The sequence below is a fragment of the Salvelinus namaycush genome, chromosome 2 (assembly GCF_016432855.1).
Source record: "Salvelinus namaycush isolate Seneca chromosome 2, SaNama_1.0, whole genome shotgun sequence".
Classification (NCBI taxonomy): Eukaryota; Metazoa; Chordata; class Actinopteri; order Salmoniformes; family Salmonidae; genus Salvelinus; species Salvelinus namaycush.
Genome location: NC_052308.1, coordinates 42,309,252 through 42,335,492, shown reverse-complemented (window position 1 = coordinate 42,335,492; position 26,241 = coordinate 42,309,252). Strand labels below are relative to the sequence as shown.

The window sequence follows — 26,241 nt, the reverse complement described above, 5'->3', positions numbered from 1 at the left end:
AATGGGTTGTAAGTAAGCATTTCACTGTAAGGTCTACACCTGTTGTATTGGCGCATGAGTTGATGGTTGCCAACGTAATTAGAGCAGTAAAAATGCTGTGTCCAGGCAGTCTGCGGTGCGTCGTGCATAAGAACAGCCCTTAGCCGTGGTATGTTGGCCATATACCACACCCCCTCGTGCCTTATTGCTTAATTATAACACAGCACCATGCATTGTGGCCTTTGCAACCGTTAATGTGTTGAGTGGCAAAATCTAGGCCTGCCTCCCAGCTCGTCTAAAAAGACCCCCGCAGCCAGATGTGTGTGTGTGTGTAAGTAACAGCACACCCCCCGGAGAGCTGAGAGGGAGACAGCGCAAGCGTGAGGGCACGGAGTACAAGGAAGAAGGAAACTCAATTCTCCACCAGACAGACAGTGTTACCCCCTGCCATAACAAAACCAAAGGGGGGAGCAGGGGTAAAAGAGGAAAAGGGAGCAAACGGGGGAGAGGAAGACCGAGAAAGAGAGAGAAACAGAGATTTAATGAATAAGAGTTGGAGAGTTTGTGGGAGTTGAAGAGGTATTAAAAGGAGATGAAATAGCAAGGAAAGAAAGACTGAGGGAGTGTATGAGAAAAAGTGAGGTCTCAAAAAGGGGAGTAAAATATGACACACACACACACACACTAGATAGCTGATGAGAACATAACAGCATCATGTCTGCTCGTTTCAGCCCAGTGTGGGCTGCTCCTCTCTGGTATCTGCTTGTGGAACAAGAGTTTAGGAGAAACAAACATTACCACAGCCGTTATGCAGCCGTTTCCACTAACACTACTCGATAGACGAACAAACCACAACTAGACCAACTCAAAACCTCATCAACAGCTAAAACGACGAGGGTTCACTTAAAGTTCAACCTTTAGTTGGACTGTTTCACCCTAGTCAGCCTGCAGACTGAATGAATGACTGACTGACTCACTCACTGGTGGAATCTCTATCCCAACTGAATTAGATAAGACACTGAACAAACAGTTAGCGCTGATAAATTGTGAAATTAGATAAGATTCTAGGGAGAAATAAAAATACAAATCAATATTGTGGTCTACATCTGTTTTTGCATAACTATAGCATATACAGTACATATAGCTAGCTACAGCTTGTCATATTTAACAATAACTTTAGCACATTTCATTACAATAATCAAGAATCATGATTATTGAAAAAGGGAAGCAGATGGTGTAATAACACGGCCATAAAAATTGCTTTCTACTGTTTACACTTGAGGTTATCGTATCTAGTTATATCATCTCTTCCTCAGGTCATAAATATTCTGTCACCAAAGCAATGACATTGCGATGAAATGGGAACTTCAGTTAGTTACAGTCTGAAAACGGTCACTGCTATCAAGAATCCTTTGGACGTTCCTACGGTGGTATGGACAGTGGTGTAAAGTACTTGAGTAAAAATACTTTAAAGTACTATTTAAGTAGTATCTGAACTTTACTATTTATATTTTTGACTACTTTTAAATTTACTACAGTCCTAAAGAAAATATTGTACTTTTTACTCCATACATTTTGCCTGACACCCAAAAGTACTCGTTACATTTTGACAGGAAAATGGTCCAATTCACACACTTATCAACAGAACATCCCTGGTCATCCCTACTGCCTCTGATCTAGCAGGTTCATTAAACACACATGCTTCCTTTGTAAATTATGTCTAAATGTTGGAGTGTGCCCCTGGACATTCATTTAAAAAAATTAAACAAGGAAATTGTGCCGTTTGGTTTGCTTAATATGAGGAATCTGAAATTATTTATACTTTTCCTTTTGATACTTATGTACATTTTAGCGATTGATTACACTTACTTTAGTATCAAAAGTAACGTTATATTGAAAACCAAATACTTTTCAACTTTTACTCAAGTAGCATTTTACTGGGTGACTTTCACTTGAGTCATTTTCTATTAAGCCATCTATACTTTTACTCAAGAATGACAATTGGGTACTTTTTCCACCACTGGGTATGGACGTCCCAACCGTACCAGATAGCACGTACCGTATGAAAACTAGACTAGTGTGGTGGAGCTGGCTAGCATTCTTAGTATCTTGGTAGGTAACGTTAGTCATCTTGTACAATCCAAAACTAGCCATGTTATCGCCTGGTGCTGTACTAGCCTCACATAGTTAACGTTAGACTACTTTGTGAGTGTTGAAATAGTTATTCAAGTGGGTGACCCAATGTAGTTTGTCAGCAAACTAAACGGATTGGAGTTTGATAGCTAGCAGTTAGCTAACTGGCTAGCTAAAATAGCTTGTTATCTGGTTCTAATCCCTCACGTGATACTTAATCTATCCATAACACAAAAACAAATTATTTGTCCCATGCGAGACATTAGCAAGCTAGCCAACCTGTTTGTCCATCTAACTCTAAAGTCAATTAGCTAGCTAGCAAACAAATATGTATTGTGAGCTCGTTGGAGAAAGCTAGCTATCTAAATTGGCTAGCCAAACCAATTCCTATGTCTGCTTGAATGGGCTCTGATTTGGGATAGCTAGCTAACGAGCTAATGCTAACATTAGCTGGCTAGCTACAGTAACTAGCTATGCTTGAGGCTCAGCTGGTAAACTTTCCGATATGCTAACGTTGGTTAAAGTCAAGTTTATATCATTTTACCTTTGTTGCATGCAAACAACTGATCCAAGCAGTAGCTAGGTAGCTGAGCTAGTTGGATCCTGGACAGTCCGACTTTCGCCTGATGAGGTGTTCCTTGCCTGCTCTATTCCACGTTCATTAACGTCGAAAACACGGGAACATTGTTTATTCTACTTGACAAACTCGAGATGGGACTTTGTCAAATTAAAATGTTACTAGCTTTGTCGCCTTTTTGTTCATTAGTTGCATATCCTGAAGGTTACTCGTGTATGTTGGTCGAATGGAGAAGGGCTTGTTATTCCCAAAGTTTCTCAGTCAGCTCCGCTACACGATCTGTCAAACTCATACGGTCGTCACTAGTTACCACAGCCACAAGGTCATAATTATTGCTAAACCCCGCCTATTTCTACAATTTCTCTTCTTAAAATCTGATTTTAAACCTAACCTTAACCATAACCTTAACCACACTGCTAACCTGATGGATAAACCTAACCTTAAATTAAGACCAAAAAGCACATTTTTGTTTTCATGATGTTCAACGATAATAGTCAATGTTGACTTTGTGCTTGTGGTAACTAGCGACAACCCTCTGTCATACATCTGTCATGGTTTGACATCACACCATCCGATGAGCACGTACCACGTAGCGTAGTGTGTCACCAACGCATGTGTGTCAGTGCTTTCGCCGTGTCAGTGCTTTCGCTGTATTGATTTTAGGGTCCTTTGCTTTTCAAAATAAAAAAGCAAATAACAGCACGAGCAAAGTTCACGTCTAGCGTACAAAACATTTACTTGGACTTTAGAAATGAATGTGCACAGTGCTTTAAGTTAGCACATCCATATATTGAAATTCAGTCTTAATTAACTGTCTGGAGAAAAAAAACGTAGAAAGGTTTAAATTCACCCAAATCAAATGTTGGAGATCTTCTACGTTTCTATGACAGTCAGCAACCCACAGGGTGTTCTTCTCTCCCTATTCCACATCCTTGATAAGAATCATCATGATTTAATTGGATTGGTGATTTATTTATTCATCACCTGATATTTGTTATCTGATGTGATGGCTGTTTGTCTGTCTGTATGTATGTATGCTATATGTATGCCTGTATGAGATATTCAAGTATGCTACTCGATTCTATTATAGTGGTATTCCGTTCACCACCTTTCCGTTTGTCTTTATTGCCAGTATTGTCAACCATGTTGCCACTAGGTGTCTATCATAACCATGTTTTCTGCAGAGGTTGAGGACAGATCTTGCAGAGTTTTACATGTCAGCAGCATAGTTTGGTGTAGGATGTGTATAAAAGCAGACTGCTTCAAGAGAAGTCGAAGGAAGTCGCCACCAATCATAAAGCGTTTATTTCCATTTCAAACTCGTCTGCCAGTTCAGGAGAAGATATAAAATAGCGTCATCATCCAAGTTGTCCTGTGGATTTATTTAGACTCAGTTTGTTTAATTATAAACATAAAACTTATCAATTGATTGACAACTGCTATGTTTTGGCCAGTTACAGAGTTTTTGTTTATAATTACAATTGAAACAGAATAAACATATTGATGGTTTAAATTTGAAAACTTTCCTCCCATGAAGGCACGAAACATTATTAGCATTGTTTTGCTAATATTCCTACCATCATAATAATTCACTAAGGTCAGGGAAAGAGAGAAAAGAAAGGTGAAAACACTCACAGAACATAAAGATATCCTTCACGCAAAAAACACATCCTTCAAGTAAACAGAAAGTGATATCAAATGATCTGATTGTACATTTTGATTTTAATCATATAGCTGACACTCTTATGCAGAGTGTCTTACTCAAGGGCACATCAACAGATTTCTCACCTAGTCAGTCTGGGGATTTGTACCAGTGACCTTTCGGTTTCTGGCCCAACGCTTTTAACTGCTAGGCTACCTGCCTCCCTAGTACAACCCCAGTGGTATGTATCTACATTAACATTCTTAGCTTGGGGATCTTAGGCCTCAGGCACAGTCCATGTCCTCATTGGAGGCTTGAGACAGACGCATCTCCTCTCTTCCACTGATGTTCACTCTCTCCTCACTTCTCCTTCTCTCTTTCGTTCCTCTGATGGTACAGGCGTAGGCCCGGGTTTCGTAGGGAGGGCACAGACACAACTGGGACCCCTGAGCTTCCAAGAGAGGGTCTTCTCTCTGGGAGAGAGAGAGGTGGAGGAAAGAATTTGAGAGAGCAAGAGAGTAGAGAAAGAGAAAGAAAGAGAAACAAAATGCAGGGAGGACAAGGACAAGGAGGTTGACACAGGCACCTGTTCAAACGTAGCTTTACGCACTAGAACACTTCCCTCACCACTAATCTCACCTACCGGTCCATTAGGATGTGTCAGTCTGTTCACCTGGATGTTCCAGTGTTTGACGCTGGTGCTGGCATGTCGCAGCTTCCTTTGAGCAGCCTGAGTGAGACCATGAAGAGGGACGGGGTGAGAGATGGAGGGGAAGAGAATGAGAAAGGGAGTGAAGGAGAAGAGAAAGAGGGAGTGAAGGAGAAGAGAATGCGAGAGGGAGTGAAGGAGAAGAGAATGCGAGAGGGAATGAAGTAGAAGAGAATGAGAGAGGGCAGTTAGAGAATACATTTCTGTAGTTTATACCGGATCCAGAGGCCACTGTGCTTCCTTTTGAGATGTTTATTACTCTCAGATAAGAAGGAGCATGATATAAAACACAGGGTCCACACTGACACACATACAGCAATTACTAAATAGACATCATGTAACGCGCCTCCTCCTTCTCTTCATCCGAAGAGGAGTAGCAAGGATTGGACCAACGTGCAGCGGGTTGTGAATACATAATGAACTTTATTAACAAGACGAAACTAAACACACGAAGAACACTTGATAATTTTACAAAACAACAAAACGAAGTAGACAGACCTGAACGAGAGAACTTACATAAAACATGAAGAACGCACGAACAGGAACAGACTACATATACTAATGACAACGAAACAGTCCCGTGTGGTGCGAACATACACTGACACGGAAGACAATCACCCACAAACAAACAGTGAGAACAACCTACCTTAATATGACTCAATCAGAGGAAACGTCAAACACCTGCCTCTAATTGAGAGCCATACCAGGCAACCCAAAACCAACATAGAAACAGAAAACATAGACTGCCCACCCAAAACTCACGCCCTGACCAATAAACACATACCAAACAACAGAAAACAGGTCAGGAACGTGACAGAACCCCCCCCTCAAGGTGCGAACTCCGGGCGCACCCCTACAACTCAAGGGGAGGGTCTGGGTGGGCATCTGTCCGCGGTGGCGGCTCCGGCGGTGGACGAGGACACCACTCCACCACTGTCTTTGTCCCCCTCCTTAGCGTCCTTTGAGTGGCGACCCTCGCCCCCGACCATGGTCCAGGAACCTTCACTAAGGCCCCTCCTACATAGAGGAGACAGCTCAGGACAGAGAGGTAGCTCAGGACAGAGAGGTAGCTCAGGACAGAGAGGTAGCTCAGGACAGAGAGGTAGCTCCGGACAGAGAGGTAGCTTAGGACAGAGGGACAACTCTGTACTAATGGCAGCTCCGGACTGAGTGGCAGCTCCGGACTGGGTGGCAGCTCCGGACTGAGTGGCAGCTCCGGACTGAGTGGCAGCTCCGGACTGAGTGGCAGCTCCGGACTGAGTGGCAGCTCATGACTGGAGGGCAGCTCATGACTGTAGGGCAGCTCATGACTGTAGGGCAGCTCATGACTGTAGGGCAGCTCATGACTGTAGGGCAGCTCATGACTGAAGGGCAGCTCATGACTGTAGGGCAGCTCATGACTGTAGGGCAGCTCATGACTGTAGGGCAGCTCTGGCAGCTCCTGACTGGCTGGCGGCTCTGGCAGCTCCTGACTGGCTGGCGGCTCTGGCAGCTCATGACTGACGGACGGCTCTAGCGACTCCTGACTGACGGACGGCTCTAATGGCTCGGGACAGACGGGCGGCTCTAATGGCTCGTGGCAGACGGATGGCTCAGAAGGCGCTGGGCAGACGGATGGCTCAGAAGGCGCTGGGCAGACGGATGGCTCAGAAGGCGCTGGGCAGACGGATGGCTCAGAAGGCGCTGGGCAGACGGATGGCTCAGAAGGCGCTGGGCAGACAGATGGCTCAGACGGTGCTGGGCAGACAGATGGCTCAGACGGCGCTGGGCAGACAGATGGCTCAGATGGCACTGGGCAGACGGATGGCTCAGACGGAGCTGGGCAGACAGGCAGTGCAGAAGGCGTTGGGCAGACGGCCGACTCTGACCCGCTGAGGCGCACAGTAGGCCTGGTGCGTGGTGCCGGAACTGGAGGTACCGGGCTGAGGGCACGCACCTCAGGGCGAGTGCGGGGAGAAGGAACAGTGCGTACAGGGCTCTGGAGACGCACAGGAGGCTTGCTGCGTGGTGCAGGCACTGGTGGTACTGAGCTGGGGCGGGAAGGTGGCGCCGGATAATCCGGACCGTGCAGGCGTACTGGCTCCCTTGAGCACTGAGCCTGCCCAACCTTACCTGGTTGCATGCTCCCCGTAGCCCGTCCAGTGCGGGGAGGTGGAATAACCCGCACTGGGCTGTGTTGGCGAACCGGGGACACCATGCGTAAGGCTGGTGCCATGTACACCGGCCCGAAGAGACATACTGGAGGCCAGATATGTTGAGCCGGCTTCATGGCACTTGGCTCAATGCTCACTCTAGCCCGGCTAGTGCGGGGAGGTGGAATAACCCGCACCGGGCTATGAACACGTACAGGAGACACCATGCGCTCTACTGCGTAACACGGTGTCTGCCCGTACTCTCGCTCTCCACGGTAAGCCCGGGAAGTTGGCGCAGGTCTCCTACCTGACTTCGCCACACTACCCTTTAGCCCCCCCCCCCAAGAAATTTTTGGGTTGTACTTGCGGGCTTCCAGCCTTTCTTCCGTGCTGCCTCCTCATATCGTCGCCTCTCCGCTTTAGATGCCTCCAGCTCCGCCTTGGGACGGCGACACTCCTCTGGCTCTGCCCAGGGTCCTTCTCCGTCCAGAATCTCTTCCCATGTCCAATCCTCCTTGACCCACTGCTGCTGTCGATTAACCCGCTGCTTGATCTGGGTTTGGTGGGTGATTCTGTAACGCGCCTCCTCCTTCTCTTCATCCGAAGAGGAGTAGCAAGGATTGGACCAACGTGCAGCGGGTTGTGAATACATAATGAACTTTATTAACAAGACGAAACTAAACACACGAAGAACACTTGATAATTTTACAAAACAACAAAACGAAGTAGACAGACCTGAACGAGAGAACTTACATAAAACATGAAGAACGCACGAACAGGAACAGACTACATATACTAATGACAACGAAACAGTCCCGTGTGGTGCGAACATACACTGACACGGAAGACAATCACCCACAAACAAACAGTGAGAACAACCTACCTTAATATGACTCTCAATCAGAGGAAACGTCAAACACCTGCCTCTAATTGAGAGCCATACCAGGCAACCCAAAACCAACATAGAAACAGAAAACATAGACTGCCCACCCAAAACTCACGCCCTGACCAATAAACACATACCAAACAACAGAAAACAGGTCAGGAACGTGACACATCATGGGACCTGAGTGGGGGAAAGTACAGCATAACTATCTACACTGACCTCTAAGACCCTGAACCTTGTCTTTCCGTCCTGTGGCTTGTTTCAGTACATTCAACACCGACACATATGCACGTTCACATGCATGCCCGTTCACATAGATATGTGTGTGCAGCAGAGGTGGTTAAGCGGTCTATGATTGCTTGATGAGTAGCTGTCGAGTAGCTGTAGTTGTCTGGGCAGTGGTTCCCTGATATACTATACATTTAGCAGAAGATCTGGGTTCGATACTGATTTTGTTGCACTCACTGCAATGTCCTGGTCCATTCTGTGCCGGCTGCTCCGAACTTTCTCCAGCTGGTGTTGGGCCTCCTCCAAAGCCTGGGACTTGGTTACCATCTCTTGCCTGAGCTCCTGCTTCTCTCTCTGGGTCTTCAGGATGTACTGCTCCTGTTCCTCCTGTAGGGCCAGCAGGGCCTTCATCTTCTCCTCCTCCTCTACCAGCAGCCTTGGGATGAAGAGAAAGAAAGAGAGCCACCACCATGCAGGGTTCTAAGTCACAATAGCACACTGACCCTTGTTAGAGCTCTAAAAAATAATGGGCTGGACTTAAGGCAATAATGTTACAGTTGCAGAATAGGAATGCCCAAACTTATTGTGTATTCTAAAGCTTCTTTTTGTGACAGTTGTGACAATGTCATAATGAAGGGACAAATCAAAGAGCACAGTTATGACAATGTCATAGTAGAAGGACCAATCAGAGAACAGGGTTATGGAAAAAGTAAACATGAAAAGACATTACGCCCTAAGATGTTCAGTTCCTGAGTAAGTAGACAAACCACAAGTACCGCACAGAGATGACAGGAAATCGCTGGCGTCTCTCTGAGAGTAAACACGTCTACTAACAAAAAACGTTCTGTGTGTGTGTGTGTGTGTGTGTGTGTACTCGCTTGACTGAGGGTGCCATGCATTTGAGCTAAAATGAAGTACAGCCAAATCCCTTCAGGTTAATATAAGCTTTAATATTGCAGATAGGGATATGTCACGTTCGCTGGAATAAATATCGGACCAAGGCGCAGCGGATGTTGAGTTCCACATAATTGAATGAATAAAGTGAAACTTAGCAAAGACAAAAACAAATAAACAATAAACTAACAACGAACCGTGACTACAGAGATGATACGTGCACTAACTCAAAATAATATCCCATAAACACAGGTGGAAAAAAATGCTACTTAAATATGACACCCAATTAGAGACAATGATTACCAGCTGCCTCTAATTGGGAATCATACACAATCACCAACATAGAAAAACAAACCTAGAACCCCACATAGAAATAATAAACTAGACTAACCCCCCAGTCACGCCCTGACCTACTCTACCATAGAAAATATGGACTCTCTATGGTTAGGACGTGACAGGATAAGCTTTAATATTACAGATAGGTTTTGGGTTCTATAAAATTAATTGTTTGCATAATTTCTACTCCCCCTTATTTATTTATTTTATTTGTATTGGTATTCCCCAGGGCAGCTGTTTAAGCAATTCTTTTTTCAATCTTTACTAATGATATGCCAGTGTGTCTATGTTTGCGGATGATTCAACACTTTACAGGTCAGCTACTACAGAGACTGAAATGACTGCAACGCTTAACAAAGAGCACAGTTAGTTTCAGAATGGGTGGCAAGGAATAAGTTAGTCCTAAATATAAAAAAACTAAAATCATTGTATTTGGGACAAATCATTCACTAAACCCTAAACCTCAATTAAATCTTGCAATGAATCATGTGGAAATTGAGCAAGTTGTCATGGTCAAAACATATTGATACAACAGTAGCTAAGATGGGGAGAAGTCGCTCCATAATAAAGGCAGGTTCTACAGGCCCTAGTTTTATCACACCTGGACTACTGTTCAGTAGTATGGTCAGGTGCCGCAAAGAGGGACTTAGGAAAATTACAAAAGGCTCAGAACAGGGCAGCATGGCTGACCCTTAAAAGTACAGGGAGGAGCTATCAATGGTGAATGGTATGTATGAATGGTATGTATGTCAATCTCTCATGGCTCAAAGTGGAAGAGAGATTGATTTCATCACTACTTGTTTTTGTAAAAAATGTTGACACGCTGAATGTACCCAACTGTTTGTTTAAACTACTAGCACACAGCTCGGACACCCATGCATACCCCACAAGACATGTCACCAGAGGTCTCTTCACAATCTCCAAGTGAAGAACAGACTATGGGAGGCGCACAGTACTATATAGAACCATGACTATATGGAACTCTATTCCACATCAGGTAATTGATGCAAGCAGTAGAATCAGATTTTTTTTAACTGGTAAAAATACACCTTATGGAACAACGGGGACTGTGAAGAGATACACGCATACGCTCACAAGCGCTAGAATAAGCACTCTACACACAAGTACATTGTCATATTGTTGTACGATGGTGTTATACATTTTGTATTGTAGATACACTGCCTTCGGAAAGCATTCAGACCACTTGACTCTTTCCACATTTTGTTACCTTACAGTCTTATTCTAAAGTTGAATAAATTGTTTCCCCCCCCTCATAAATCTACACACAATACGCCATAATGACAAAGCAAAAACAGGTTTTGTAAAAAGGTAAATATTTCATCAAGGATCTCTCTGTACTTTCTCCGTTCATCTTTCCCTCAATCCTGACTAGTCTCCCAGTCCCTGCCACTGAAAAACATCCCCACAGCATGATGCTGCCACCACCATACTTCATCGTAGGGATGGTGCCAGGTTTCCTCCAGACGTGACGCTTGGCATTCAGGCCAATGAGTTCAATCTTGGTTTCATCAGACCAGAGAATCTTGTTTCTCATGGTCTGAGAGTCTTAAGGTGCCATTTGGCAAACTCCAAGCGGCTGCCATGTACCTTTAACTGAGGAGTGGCTTCCGTCTGGCCAATCTACCATAAAGGCTGATTGGTGGAGCGCTACAGAGATGGTTGTCCTTCTCGAAGTTTCTCCTATCTCCACAGAGGAACTCTAGAGCTCTGTTAGAGCGACCATCAGGATCTTGGTCACCTCCCTGACCAAGGCCCTTCTCCCCTGATTGCTCAGTTTGGCCTGGCGGGTAGCTCTAGGAAGAGTCTTGGTGCTTCAAAATTTATTCAATTTAAGAATGATGGAGGCCACTATGTTCTTGGGGACCTTCAATGCTGCATAATTTTTTTGGATGCCTTCCCCAGATCTGTGCCTCGACACAATCCTGTCTCAGAACTCTACGGACAATTCCTTCAATCTTATGGTTTTTGCTCTGACATGCACTATCAACTGTGGGACCTTATATAGACGGGTGTGTGCCTTTCCAAATCATGTCCAATCAATTGAAGTTACCACAGGTGGACTCCAATCAAGTTGTAGAAACATCTCAAGGGTGATCAATAGAAACAGGATGCACCTGAGCTCAATTTCGACTCTCATAGGAAAGGGTCTGAATACTTATGTAAATAAGGTATTTCTGTTTTTGTTTTTTTACATTTGCTAAAATTTCGAAAAAACTGTTTTATCTTTGTCATTATGGTGTATATTGTGTAGATTGCTGAGGATAAAAAAAATCAATTCTAGAATAAGGCTATAATGTAACAAAATGTGGAAAATGTCAAGGGGTCTGAATACTTTCCGAAGGCACTGTATGTAGTGTAATAATGGTATATGATGTTCTGTTTTATCTTGTGTTTGATATGTAATGTAAGTGCATTCATGTGTTTGGACCCCAGGAATAGTAGCTGCTACCTTGGCAGCAGCTAATGGGGACCGCTAATAATTACAAATACAGTATATTCCTAATTTCCTCTCTGCAAGAGCTGGATTTTCATCCAAAGCGGCCAATCCACCATTAATTCTGATTTTAACTCCAACCCTCCGATGTCCACAGATTAACCCATATTTCCCAGTATAAGGCCTTTTTGCTATTTCCTTTTGCAATACATCCCTCCATTTTACTTTGATGTCTTGAGGTTCTTGAACCTCCCTATTTGAAACATTTCTACCGATATTGCCCTAAAAATAAATACTTTACCCAAGAGTATAATGATATTTCCCATTGACTGTTCGTGGTTTTTCAGATCTCCTAATAATACAATTTGCAGGTCCAGCTGAACCCTGAATTTATGACATGACAACCATTCCTAGACCTGACTCCAAAAGCAAGCCACTGATGGACAGTACCAGAAAATATACTCTATTGATTGTTTCCTTGTGACAGAGTCTGCACAGGGATGAGTGTTCACATTTTGTATTCAAGACATACATTTTTTTCAGTTTTACTTTAGTCCTTATTGCAAGGCATGGTGAAATAGTTTGATTAATTTCCCCAAATTTCGAAATATATAATTCCAGACATTATGTGCTATTGTGTGTCGGCCAGTGACAAAAAAGTTAAGTTTATTCCTTTTTAAATTCAGGCTGTAAAACAATAAAACGTGGATAAAGTCAAGGGGTGTGAATACTTTGAAGGCACAGTATCTAGTTTGTACGTTTTAGTTTGAATGATTCGGTATGATTCGTTTGATATGATGAACGAATCAATGAGATTTGGATCATTGCAGGGATGTGACAAATTAAAGAAAAGTATTTACGTTTAAAACTGACATTTAGCATTGAAATGATAACAAAAAAATCATACAATTACGTGAATTCACAATTCAGATATGACCGCTAAGGGGCAATGCAGTCCATTCTACCGCAGTCCTGACTACCTACCGAGACGGTCTTACTAGTTACCAAAGCCACAAAGTCATAAAACCCTCCTATTACTCCGATTTATTTTCTTAAAACTGAATGTTAAACCTAACCTTAACCACACTGATAAACTTATGCCTAACCTTAATCTTAAATTAAGACCAAAAAGAAAGAAAAAATATGATTGAATTTTTACGATAAGGCCAATATTGACTTTGTAGCTGTGCTATCTAGTCAAAACCCCACCAGACGGCGCTCACTTTACAGCTATCGCCCCCACCCACTCAGCAACGATAATCTGCTGTGTGCCTCTCCTCCATGTTCTCACTTCTCATCAATGTGATGGCTCATTGCAGTGATGTATGACAGCGTGTTCATAGACGTCCAATAATATGTTCTTACCACACATACTGTTGTTTGAGAGCTCGAGCTTTGTGCTTGCAGAGAAATCAGTGTACAATTTCTCCAAGGTTTTTCGACATGGCATCTTGTTTCTAGACGTGCCTTACGTTTAGGGGCCCATTGAAGTCGATATCCTCTACCATTGACGATGGCTGCATATCAACTTCAGTAATTTCTTTAATCAGTATTGGGATTCTCTCAGTCTGTCCCTTGCATCTTGTTATGTGACTTCTTACTCCGGGAACTTATTTAGGCTTACAATAACAAAGGGGTTGACTACTTTTTAATTTTCATTAATTTGTAAAAGTTTATAAAAACATAATTCCACTTTGACATTATAGGGTATTTTGTGTAAGCCAGTGACACAAAATCTAAATTGAATCCATTTTAAATTCAGACTGTAGCACAACAAAATATAGAAAAAGTAAATGGGTGTGAATACTTTCTGAAGGCACTGTATATACATGTGTGTGTGTGTGTGTGTGTGTCCATGTGTGTGTGTGTGTGTGTGTGTGTGTGTGTGTCCATGTGTGTGTGTGTGTGTGTGTGTGTGTGTGTGTGTGTGTGTGTGTGTGTGTGTGTGTGTGTGTGTGTGTGTGTGTGTGTGTGTGTGTGTGTGTGTGTGTGTGTGTGTGTGCAATATATATCTGTATGTGTGTGTGTGTGTTACCTGGCCTGTGCGAGGAAGTAGATCTCCTCGTCTTGTCTAGCTCTCATCTCCTGATGCAGGGCCTCCTCCAGGCGGAGCTGCATCACCTCCAGCTCCCTTATCCTCCTTCTCTGACGCTCTGTCTCTACCTCCTTGAGGGCCATTTCTGCCTGAATGCTGGCCCGCGCCTGGCCCACAATAAACACACCAGGAGAAAGCCACAATTAGACCCGTAAAGATTTATAGAGTTGAGTCCTTCTACTCATTGTCTCACCCCTCATACCTTCCTCCTCCTCAACCTTCCTTGAGTTCCTTCTTGCTATCCTTCTCACCGCCTCCTCTCCTCTAGTGGGTGCAGTGCTGTTAGACTTTAGTGCTGCTTTTGATGTAATTGATCATAAAATGTTGCTAGGTAAAGTTATGTTATGGTTTTATTTCTGACGCTTTATCCTGGATGGAAAGCTACCTTTCCAGGGGAAGGCAAAAAGTTTTCTTTAATGGTAGCTTTTTGGACTGTAAAGATTTACACTGTGGTGTTCCTCAAGGCAGTTGCCTAGGCCCACTACTCTACTCTATCTTGACTAATGATTTACCATCAGTAATGAATAAAGCAAGAGTGGTTATGCATGCTGTTGACTCTACAATGTATAGCACTGCATCAGCATATAATGAACTAACAGATGTATTGAGCAAAGAACTATGAACCATGTCTTAGGGGGTTAACATTCACAAACTGGTGTTGAATATTTCTAAAACAGCATTTATTGTATTTGTTATAAGATATATGCTTGCTGGTGACCCTCAATTAAACTTGTCAATGGATGGGAACAAGTAACAAAGTGTCACATTGGACGCAGCTCTGTCGTGGTCTGAACATAAAGACAAGATTGCAATTAAAATGGGTAAAGGCATTGCTATAACAATAAATGTTCGGAGGTTCTGTCAGACCTAGAGTACTGTCCAGTCATATTGTCATCTGCAGCAAAAAATATCTTAAAAAGCTCCAACTCGCTCAAAAAAAGGCTGCAAGATTAGCTCTTCATCGACCTACCCGTATGAATGTCAACCGATTGCGCCATCATCTCTCATGGCTTCCCGTTGAACATGATTATGATTATGATTATCCAGTCTTTTGATTTTCTTTAGGAACGTGATATTTTCAAACAAACCAATGTTTTTTTCTGACCAATTAGTGTATACTAGGAACAAACATAACCACCAAACCAGACAGACTAGTTCAGGACAACTGATAACCCCCAGACCAGGGATAAATATCCTCAAATCTACAATAATACTAGATGGAGCCATCAATAAATGGAATTCTTTACCAAATCACATTTCTCAGGTAAAAACTAAATCCACCTTCAAGAAAACAATAAAATAACTAAGTTTGGTGAAGAATGACAGCACCAACAGCACAAACTGTCATTCTGTTACGAAACTATGCATCTGCACTGTTCTTCAAGTACATGTATTTTTGTAACATTTTCTGTGGACATTGATAAATATAGTCCTTGTGCATAGCTTTTTATGGCTTGCTTAACTTAGCAATCATTGTTTTTTGTTTGGCATACATTTTAAAGGGAAAAATCTGAGTCTCAGCATCACTCTGTTACCGTGGAATTGTCTTTCTGTGTTGGACCCCAGGAAGATTAGCTGACATTATAGCATCATCTAATGGGGATCCTAGTAAATATTCGAATTCTCCTTCCTCTTACATCCACCTTCTTTCCTTACCCTGATCAGCTCACCTCCTCCTCAACTCCCCTCTAAACTCTTCCTCTCTATCCCTCTCACCTCCTCAGCCTGCTGTAGCTGCTCCTGCAGGGTTCTCTGCAGCTCCACATGTTGTCTCCTCTTCTGCTCCTCCTGCAGCAGAGCTGTCTGAGCCTGCTTTTGCGCATCCTGCACACAGATTATACAAATATAACAACAGTGATTGTGAGGCTATTATCACATTGCTATTCAAAGTTCAGTTTTCGTTGTAGTCATCTCTCTCTCTCTCTCTCTCTCTCTCTCTCTCTCTCTCTCTCTCTCTCTCTCTCTCTCTCTCTCTCTCTCTCTCTGTCTGTCTGTCTGTCTGTCTGTCTGTCTGTCTGTCTGTCTGTCTGTCTGTCTGTCTGTCTGTCTGTCTGTCTGTCTGTCTGTCTGTCTGTCTGTCTGTCTGTCTGTCTGTCTGTCTGTCTGTCTGTCTTTCTCTCTCAGCCACACACACCTGTAGTAGCTCCAGCTCAGCCAACTTGCTCTCCCTCTCCCACTGGAGGAGGCGCAGACTTTGGAGCTCCTCCTCCTTGGCGGTGCGTCTCCTCTCCCTCTCCTCCCTTTGCTCCCTGCGTCGCAGCTTCAGGTCCTTATGCAGGGACTTCTTCCCCTCCACACACAGACGGATGGCTGTCTGGATCGCTGCAGTGACAACATACAGTAAGTAGCCTGAAGCATCATCATAAACCAAGCCAGATGACGCATTGTGGCTTTTGCCTTCATCAGGGTGGGAAATGGCTATTTTCTCCAGGCTTTAAAAGCCCAGTGTGTACTGTACTGTATGATCTCTGACCTGTGGTCCACTCCTGTCTCTGCTTGGTGTCGGGGGCGCTCATCTCGTAGGTCTTAGTGAGCGTCTTCACACAGAACATACACCTCTTCCCCTCCTTCTCTGGCAGCACCTGTCAATGCAACCACAGTGGTGAGAACATAACCACCATAACAAACAGCATCATCCACACACGACATTTTGTATTGACAAAAAGAATGGGGCGGTTCATATTCATTCAAGTATGTTACCCTATCGACGTCTTCTCTGAACAAATCCCTCATCCCAGCTCTGCCCACATTGGCACCCTATGCCAGAGGATTTAGTGTAGGCCTACCCCCTGTAGTACCTTCATCCATTCTACATAACCCCTAACCCAGTGTTGTGTACCTCCACACAGCAGGTGTGGCCCAGCTCGATGCAGCCTTTACACTCCTTGCGGTCCTCACTGACATAGTAATGCAGAGTGCAGGGCTGGAGAGAGAACCAGCGCTCATTCCAGTTCCTCCGCAAGTGGCCCTTCTTCCACAAATACCCCTAAGGACAGATACATACGACCACACAAAGTTACACATGCCTAATTATATAAATACCATATTACACATTGATTACATTTATATTACATGCATACTAACACAAACATGTCTATAAATTCTCTTTATGTTTAAAAGCACCTGTTTTATGATATTGCCAGCTATCTCCTGGTAGACCTCGTCTATCGCCATCGTAACAGAGTCCTTCTCCATCCCTCTGGTCAGCCTCCCGGTGTTGACCAAGTCCAGGAAGGACCACACTGTGATGCCGCTCTGCTGCACAGCCTCCTGGGAGATGAAGTCTTCCATGTCCACACAGCTCAACTCCACACTCATGGCTATGCAGATCTTCTTCAGGAGATATTCCACCTGCGAGTTACCATAGGGAATGAATAGAGCACATCATGGGACAAATCCTAACTTGAGACAGAATTTTCACCCAAATCTCCCGTTGACATTATTGCAAGACATTTTCATGAAAAGAGGGAAGAAAGGAGGCAAATGATTTTGGATTACCGTCCAGGGCTAAGAACTCACCTCCTCTGGGACCAGGACCAGTGGATAATTGTCTTCAGACAGGAAGTTGAAGAGGCACCAAAGATGGAAGGCATCTTTATCAGGCAGAACGTCCACGCCATTTTTAGGCCGGTAGTTCTTTTTGGCACAGAGAGTCCAGCAGAACTCATCTACATTCTCCTTAACAAACGTGCCCTCAACCACCTGGGGTCAGAAAGAGAGGATGCCAAGTGTGTTTGTGTGTGTGTGTGTTGTGTGTGGGTGTGTGTTTGTGTGTGTGTGTGTGTGTGTGTGTGTGTGTGTGTATACAGTACCTTGTCCAGTATGAATTTGTTGAGGTAGGGCATGTACCCCTGGTTGGACACCGGCCCATCATCATCGTCTCTGAAGTGGTCCTCTAGAGCCACAGGGTCGTGTGGGATGTTCAGCGCAGTGTATAGGTTATGAGACAACACCTACAACTCATCAACACAGTGTATAGGTTATGCGACAACACCCACAACTCATCAACACAGTGTATAGGTTATGAGACAACACCTACAACTCATCAACACAGTGTATAGGTTATGAGACAACACCTACAACTCATCAACACAGTGTATAGGTTATGAGACAACACCTACAACTCATCAACACAGTGTATAGGTTATGAGACAACACCTACAACTCATCAACACAGTGTATAGGTTATGAGACAACACCTACAACTCATCAACACAGTGTATAGGTTATGAGACAACACCTACAACTCATCAACACAGTGTATAGGTTATGAGACAACACCTACAACTCATCAACACAGTGTATAGGTTATGCGACAACACCTACAACTCATCAACACAGTGTATAGGTTATGAGACAACACCCACAACTCATCAACACAGTGTATAGGTTATGAGACAACACCTACAACTCATCAACACCGTGTATAGGTTATGCGACAACACCCACAACTCATCAACACAGTGTATAGGTTATGAGACAACACCTACAACTCATCAACACAGTGTATAGGTTATGAGACAACACCTACAACTCATCAACACAGTGTATAGGTTATGCGACAACACCCACAACTCATCAACACAGTGTATAGGTTATGAGACAACACCTACAACTCATCAACACAGTGTATAGGTTATGAGACAACACCTACAACTCATCAACACAGTGTATGGGTTATGAGACAACACCTACAACTCATCAACACAGTGTATAGGTTATGAGACAACACCTACAACTCATCAACACAGTGTATAGGTTACGAGACAACACCTACAACTCATCAACACAGTGTATAGGTTATGCGACAACACCCACAATTCATCAACACAGTGTATAGGTTATGAGACAACACCTACAACTCATCAACACAGTGTATAGGTTATGAGACAACACCTACAACTCATCAACACAGTGTATAGGTTATGAGACAACACCTACAACTCATCAACACAGTGTATAGGTTATGAGACAACACCTACAACTCATCAACACAGTGTATAGGTTATGAGACAACACCCACAACTCATCAACACAGTGTATAGGTTATGAGACAACACCTACAACTCATCAACACAGTGTATAGGTTATGCGACAACACCCACAACTCATCAACACAGTGTATAGGTTACGCGACCATAGATGTCTATGTTTGGTTCAGATTTGTTACGGTCTGGACTGGTCTGGATTTCAACGTCCACGGCATATTAGCAATATGGTGTAATTGCAGACTGCAATTCGGGGCGTTTCTTGATGTGGGTGTTCGCTGATATCAGGAACCGCCCATTGGTGCCTGCCATTGGTCAGTCCATTGATACCTGCCATTGGTCAGTTCCGGGGTTATGAGACTGATGGTTTCTCGACACAGATGATTTGTTTACATAGCAGGTTAGGATAACTAATGTGGTAGGTTAGGATAATTAACATAGCAGGATAGGTGAATGAAGTTAAGGTTAGGAAAATGTGTCAGGTTAGGTTTAGCTACAACGACACAATTGTCAACAGCTGTTGTCCCAGACATGAAAGAAATGGCCATGGACCAATGGCGAGCATCAATGGGTGTAACTTGAAATCAAGAAATGCCAATATCAGAAAACGCCACTAATTGCGGTCTGCAATTACACCCTTCTCTATACTAGGCCTAAACATAGACGTCTTTAATAGGATCAGATTTGGTTCGGTCCGGACCGGCCTTGATTAGACACAAACATAGAAGTCTGCTCTACTCTACTCTACTGATTAAACGCAACTGTACTGTACTCTAGTGAATTAAACTGCATTGTACTGTACTGTACCGTACTGTACTCTACTGAATTAAAATGTACTGTACTGTACCACAAGGCGTGAGAGAATGGCGCTGAAGTGTAAATTCGGGGTGTAGGCTATGATAAACAACCTCTCCTGGAAAACTTGGACTGCTACAATTTTATTCATTGGCTTTTCTTTTCTTTTTTTCACCAAATGCCGGCAATTACCAGCTAAGGGAGACCCTGGAGCATTTTCCCGTCAAAGTTGTGTTGTCCATTGCATACTGATGGTTTTGCCATAAAGATTGTTGCGTAGGTATAGTGAATGTGCCCGCTCTGGTATTGTATTGGCAGGTGCCCTCTGGTATTGTATTGGCAGGTGCGCTCTGGTATTGTATTGGCAGGTGCCGTCTGGTATTGTATTGGCAGGTGCGCTCTGGTATTGTATTGGCAGGTGCGCTCTGGTATTGTATTGGCAGGTGCCCTCTGGTATTGTATTGGCAGGTGCCCTCTGGTATTGTATTGGCAGGTGCGCTCTGGTATTGTATTGGCAGGTTCCCTCTGGTATTGTAATGGCAGGTACGCTCTGGTATTGTATTGGCAGGTGCGCTCTGGTATTGTATTGGCAGGTGCGCTCTGGTATTGTATTGGCAGGTGCCCTCTGGTATTGTAATGGCAGGTGCGCTCTGGGGTTGTATTGGCAGGTGCGCTCTGGTATTGTATTGGCAGATGCCCTCTGGTATTGTAATGGCAGGTGCGCTCTGGTATTGTAATGGCAGGTGCGCTCTGGTATTGTATTGGCAGGTGCGCTCTGGTATTGTATTGGCAGGTGCGCTCTGGCCAACAGCTTGCAGATACAGTGCAGGTATAGCCTGCTAGATGATGAGATAATTATGTACAAAAGTGCCAGTTTATTTTTATTTGTCAAATGGCAGCCAAGCATTGATCATCATGTCACCAGAATAAGACCCTTGATATTTATTGAAAGGAGCATCAACCTGATCATGTGCACTTTCACCACCCTGTATAAATTGCATGCTTTCCCATGATGTGGTGATTTTTCTTTGTATCAAACATGTAGACTACTTTGCCGCATATAAAAGGCAAATCGTTTAAAAAGTTAAACAATAAATATTTATGCTACATCGAAGCGTTATGTTCTAGGTGTGCGAGGAATAGCCGTTTAGATTGGAGAAGAGGCAGAGCTTGTGTGAGGCTTTCCTGAACAACTGGGCCTGCCGGGAGAGTATGTGGCCACATTATTATAGGACGTCTTGGGAGAATGATCTGCAATCAGTATCAGAAATGCAGCCAGACTGGCCAGCTACTGGGCCTTTCTAGACCTTCTAAACTGTTGAGAGTAGACCCACAACTGATCCAAATGGAATGAAACATTCAAATTACAGGGCTTTTGAGCTGTTATTGAAATGACGTTTTCACTGCAGCCTTAACCAGGCTGGAATGTTGTACTCACTTGAAAACAGTAATGCAATTATTCATTGCATTGTGGTGTTGTAAACTAGTCTAGGTAGGATCATCATCATCTATCAACAAGATCGATAGGGGAGATTTTTGAGTTGTGTGTCTCATGTCTTCGCTGCTCTTTCATGCAATTTGTTCTTGTCGATTCATATCAAAAAATGTATACAGATTTAAATGTGTTTATGTGCGGTATGATTGCTAGTTAGCCTATTGCAGATCTGGACAAACGATCCACATACAACTATTGTCACTATGAATGGTGCATTATGGGCAGGATAGACCGTTAGACTGGTAGACTATACTGACCTGTGGTATAGTATAAGTTAGCTTCCGGAAAAGCGTAGAGCGTAAGGGAAATACCAAAACACCATGATATAGAGGAAGTGCATGCCAGAAGATGAGGAAATGTGGCTAAGATGGAAGAAATTATATAATAAAACCTGCAAAAAAGCAAATCTAAACCAAGGAAAACATTCACTATCCCCCCCCCCCCCCCCCCCCCCCCCCCAAATTGCGATCTGACCGTTACTGGGGACCTACAAGTACAGTACAACTCATCAACAGTATGTACAGATTATGAGAGAGAGGGGTGGTGGAGAAAGAGAGAGCAAGAGAAAGAGAGAGATGGGGAGAGACAGGGAGAGACAAGGAGACCCACTGAGCACACACTGGTTGAATCAACATTGTGTCCATGTCATTTGAATCAAATTATGTTGAACCAATGTTGAATATACATTGGATTGACGTCTGTGCCCAGTGGGGATACAGAAAGACACAGGGAGACACAGGAAGATAAGCGAGAGAGAGACAGACAGACAGAGGAAGAGACTCGAGAGCAGAAAGATGGAAGTAGGCAGACACAGGGCCTCTTCGACAACATCGTCATAACAACAGCTGGGATTTAGAGTCCAAGCTCCTCAGTGTGACTGGGATTAAACATGTCACAATGGCTGATCTCACACACAACGCAACACAACACAGCATCACTGACCCATAACACACGACAATTCAGCAGCCACCAATCCACCCAAACACCAGTGCAATAACACACCACCAGCCACCCAGATGCATGATGGGGCTCAGAGAGGGTCTGCCTCTGAACATAGAGATAGGCCTATCACCATAGCAGATTACTGATTACTGCCTCTCCATTCCAGCGATAGTCTGGCCCATACATAATCCCAGGAATTAGCCCAGTTAGAGTCATGTGTTTGTTATTCTAGATTTGGGGAGGGAGGACAAAGGTAAAAAAAAAGAAAAAAAAGAAGTTGATCAAACATCAATACAAGGAGTTTGATCAAGCAATAACATTGTGTAAGAAATCAATCAGTGCTGCGAAGCTCATGCTACAGGAAAGATCACACCCACGCACAAACACACCAACCCACTGGGGCACAAGTGTCAGTTCAACGTCTAGTTTTGATTTACATTTGGTTGAGTTGTCAACTAACATGAATTCAATGTGAAATCAACCAAACATTCCACCATGTCATTGGATTTAGATTTTTTTTTTTAAGAAAAAAAGAAGGAAATACAAAATGAAGTAAAAAGGTTGACTCAACATCATCACGTTTAATGTTTTGGTTGAAATGAAGTGGAAACAATGTTGATTCCACCAGGTTTTTCTCAGTGGGAAGTGAAAGAAAGCATTTAGCTAACAGGAAAGAGATTAGACCTTGAAAATAGTGTCTCATCTAATTCGGTTGACCTAACTAGATCAATAAATAAACTTTTTTTTTGTGTGTTGATAACAGTGATATAAAAAGCATAATTTTCCTCAAACAAGGAAAAGATAACAAACAAAAACAATTATAAGGGTAAAAATGTCAATAACACACAAACCAACACATTGGAAAGGCAGAGAGACACACTGAAGCCAATCCTTGCAATCCTCCCTGCTCTTTGACCCCTATGCTGACCCCTTACTTGACCCCTGACCTCTCACCTTTAGCTGGGACTTGGACACCTTCCCGCTCTTCTCCACGTCCAGAGAAGTGAAAGCATACCAGATGGACTTCAGCAGTTCAGCTCGCAACTCCATTACTGCCTCCGCTCAGCTCTGCTTATTTTACTGCATTGCTGTGTGTGTGTTTGTGTGTGTTTGTGTGTGTGTGTGTATGGCACACAGACCTGTGTTTGTCTCAGTAAACCCCCACATCCTGCTCTTTGCTAAATGGCTGCCCTGAAGCTCACTGACACCACCTATCTGTAGCAAATGGGAAAACCTTAAGGGCCACCAATTTTGGTCATGGATAGCCTCATGGTTGTATGATGTTACACCCTGGATGCTGATTGATTGAAACAGAATTTCAGCCGTGTGTATATCAGACAAAATACCACAGGTATGACGCAAAAACACTTGTTTACTGTTCTACATTATACATATACAAAAGTGTGGGGACACCCCTTCAAATTTGTGGATTCGGCTATTTCAGGTACACCCGTTGCTGACAGTTGTATCAAATCAAGCACACAGCCATGCGATCTCCATAGACAAACATTGGCAGTAGAATGGCCATACTGAAGAGCTCAGTGACTTTCACTGTGGCACCGTCATAGGATGTCAGCTTTCCAACAAGTCAGTTCGTCAAATTTATGCCCTGCTAGAGCTTCCCCGGTCAACTGTAAGTGCTGTTATTGTGAAGTGGAAACGTATAACAGCAAAAACAGCTCAGCCGCAAAGTGGTAGGCCACACAAGCTCACAGAACGGGACCACAGAGTGCTAAAGCATGTAAAAATCGTTGCAACACTTACTACCGAGTTCTAAAGTGCCTCTGGAAGCAACGTCAGCACACTAACTGTTCGTCGGGAGCTTCATGAAATGGGGATCTATGGCCGAGCAGCCTAAGATCACCATGCGTTGGCTGGAGCCAGTGAAGGGAAATCTTAACGCTACAGCATCCAATGACATTCTATACGATTCTGTGCTTCCAATTTTGTGGCAACAGTTTGGAGAAGGCCCTTTCCTGTTTTAGTATGACAATGCCCCCATGCACAAAGCGAGGTTCATACAGAGATGGTTTGTCGAGATCAGTGTGGAAGAACTTGACTGGCCTGCACAGAGCCCTGACCTCAACCCCATCGAATACCTTTGGGATGAATTGAAACGCCGACTGCGAGCCAGGCCTAATCGCCCAACATCAGTGCCCGACCTCACTAATGCTCTTGTGGCTGAATGAAGCAAGTCCCCGCAGCAATGTTCCAACATCTAGTGGAAAGCCTTCCCAGAAGAGTGGAGGATGTTATAGTAGCAAAGGGAGGACCAACTCCATATTGATGCCCATGAATTTGGAATGAGATGTTCGACGAGTAGGTGTCCACATACTTTTTGTAATGTAGTGTATTTATGTTGGTAACCAGTTTATACTGTAATAGCAACAAGGCACCTCAGGGGTTTGTGGTATATGGCTGTATCCAGGCACACGGCATTGCTTAATCGACCACCAGAGGACTGATGTACTCCACACTGAGAAACTTAACTGCAGTGAGTGTGGATTATTGGCCATTACGTGCACCTGCCCCAATACAATTAATTTGGGTTTGAGTTACGGTTCAAAACAGTTTGTTTGCATATATAACACTCCTGGATGCAAATAATCAGATATTCTGCCTGTTAGTACCTGACCACCATCAATAAACTCACCTGACGATGAAATAACTCCAGCAAACAGAATACCACAATGGAGTGAGACAACTACCTTCTCCTTCGTTCTCTTCCTTCATGTCAACAGTTGGCTTGATTCTCTCATGTCGTTACTGCAGGACTTTTCTACTATTCTGATTGTCCCCTGGTTTCTGAAAAGAAGCAGAAGTCAGAGCTACTGTGTGTGTCTGTCGAGTCAGTGGATTAGAAAGGATTTATGAGGGGATTTTATTAATCAAAGGCATTGCCGATGTTGAGGAGCAACACCCAAATCTCTCCCCAACCAGGGATGGGTGAGGGGGAAGGTTTGGGTGAGTGAGAAGAGGAAGACAATCGAAATCCCTCATACTACCTGCCACCTCTAACGGACTAGGAAGCCCATCAAATTAATCTGGAGGGAAATAAAATAACCTGTTAATAGCTGAAAACAAATCTCTTAATAACAAAGGCCTCAATCATGTATGATAAAAACGCCAGTATAGCAACCTTACCCCTGTCTAAGCAGGAATGGAATGACCACGCTTAAACAGCAATTATTATTAATGAATAAATACAATTGTTAAATGTGCTTCTCATAATAATACAATAATTTTTTTCCTGGTTATTTAATAAGGCAGGTCAGAATACAAGGCACCAAATGACACCAACTCCATTTGGATCAATCACGATTTTGCAGGGGTGCGCCTACACTTGAGGCGTGTTCAATACAATAGAACAGTGTGCAATTCAATGGAAACTGTACTGTACTAAACGACCAGGAATGCATTCAGTATGATAGAACGGTGTTCAACATTAAATTCAATGGACACGGTACTGTACCAAACTACCAATTGGAGACTGGCATGATTATGGTTGCCCAGAGGGTGAGTTTTGCAATGTAAAATGGTCACACCTCACCACACCCACCAAACAGGAGCAAATGTACCCAAAGGCTGTTGAAGAATGGTGTGTACCGTTTTAGGGAAAGATGTTGTTCAGTACAAACTGTCAGGAAACATAGCAAACGTTGAACCAAACTGAACACACCCCTGGCTGGCATCTTTTGAAACTCAGAAGGATCATAGACTTGGCAGAGGCTTTCAGGGGGGGGGGGGGGGGGTCTTTGATACCAAAGAGAATCTGCCCTAGTTCCTCAACGCACTAGGCCAAATAACTTCTCCCACCCGAAACAAAATTGTTCATGCGAGATTCGGTTCTGGGTTGCCAAGATGAATATGTAGCTCAGCCTATAAAAGTATGTCAATACAGTTGATTGTTTTTCCTTGAAATAAGACAAGCGGCCTGTGTTGACCTTTCTCTATA

General features: G+C 43.6%; 2 protein-coding genes across 3 annotated transcripts in view; both read right to left on the bottom strand.

Moving 5' to 3' along the window:
• LOC120063287 (peroxisome proliferator-activated receptor delta-like) overlaps positions 1 to 3,037 on the bottom strand; it is a 39,372-nt gene extending 36,335 nt beyond the window's left edge. The window contains exon 1 of one of the 2 annotated variants that reach the window (XM_039013578.1): positions 2,657 to 3,037. The gene's annotated coding sequence lies outside the window, so the exon portion shown is untranslated. The remainder of the gene's footprint in view (positions 1 to 2,656) is intronic. The other variant, XM_039013584.1, reaches the window with a different exon arrangement.
• A 940-nt stretch (positions 3,038 to 3,977) lies between these two features.
• Positions 3,978 to 23,385, bottom strand: LOC120063280 (differentially expressed in FDCP 6 homolog). The gene is made up of 12 exons (XM_039013565.1): positions 23,241 to 23,385; positions 17,879 to 18,019; positions 17,586 to 17,768; positions 17,190 to 17,417; positions 16,906 to 17,052; positions 16,540 to 16,648; positions 16,201 to 16,388; positions 15,783 to 15,890; positions 14,007 to 14,173; positions 8,524 to 8,722; positions 4,975 to 5,061; positions 3,978 to 4,804 (listed from the first exon to the last, which is right to left on the bottom strand). The coding sequence occupies exons 1-12, from the start codon at positions 23,334 to 23,336 to the stop codon at positions 4,616 to 4,618; spliced, it is 1,842 nt and encodes a 613-aa protein (XP_038869493.1). The 5' UTR covers positions 23,337 to 23,385; the 3' UTR covers positions 3,978 to 4,615.
• Positions 23,386 to 26,241: the final 2,856 nt, after the last annotated feature.

Excerpts from the sequence above, each read along its gene's own strand:
- LOC120063280 (XM_039013565.1), bottom strand. The coding sequence starts at position 23,336 with ATGGAGTTGCGAGCTGAACTGCTGAAGTCCATCTGGTATGCTTTCACT. Across the intron at positions 16,389-16,539 it reads GAGACAGGAGTGGACCACAG|CGATCCAGACAGCCATCCGT; the intron begins GTCAGAGATCAT and ends TTGTCACTGCAG. Across the intron at positions 14,174-15,782 it reads AGCTACAGCAGGCTGAGGAG|GCGCGGGCCAGCATTCAGGC; the intron begins GTGAGAGGGATA and ends ATTGTGGGCCAG.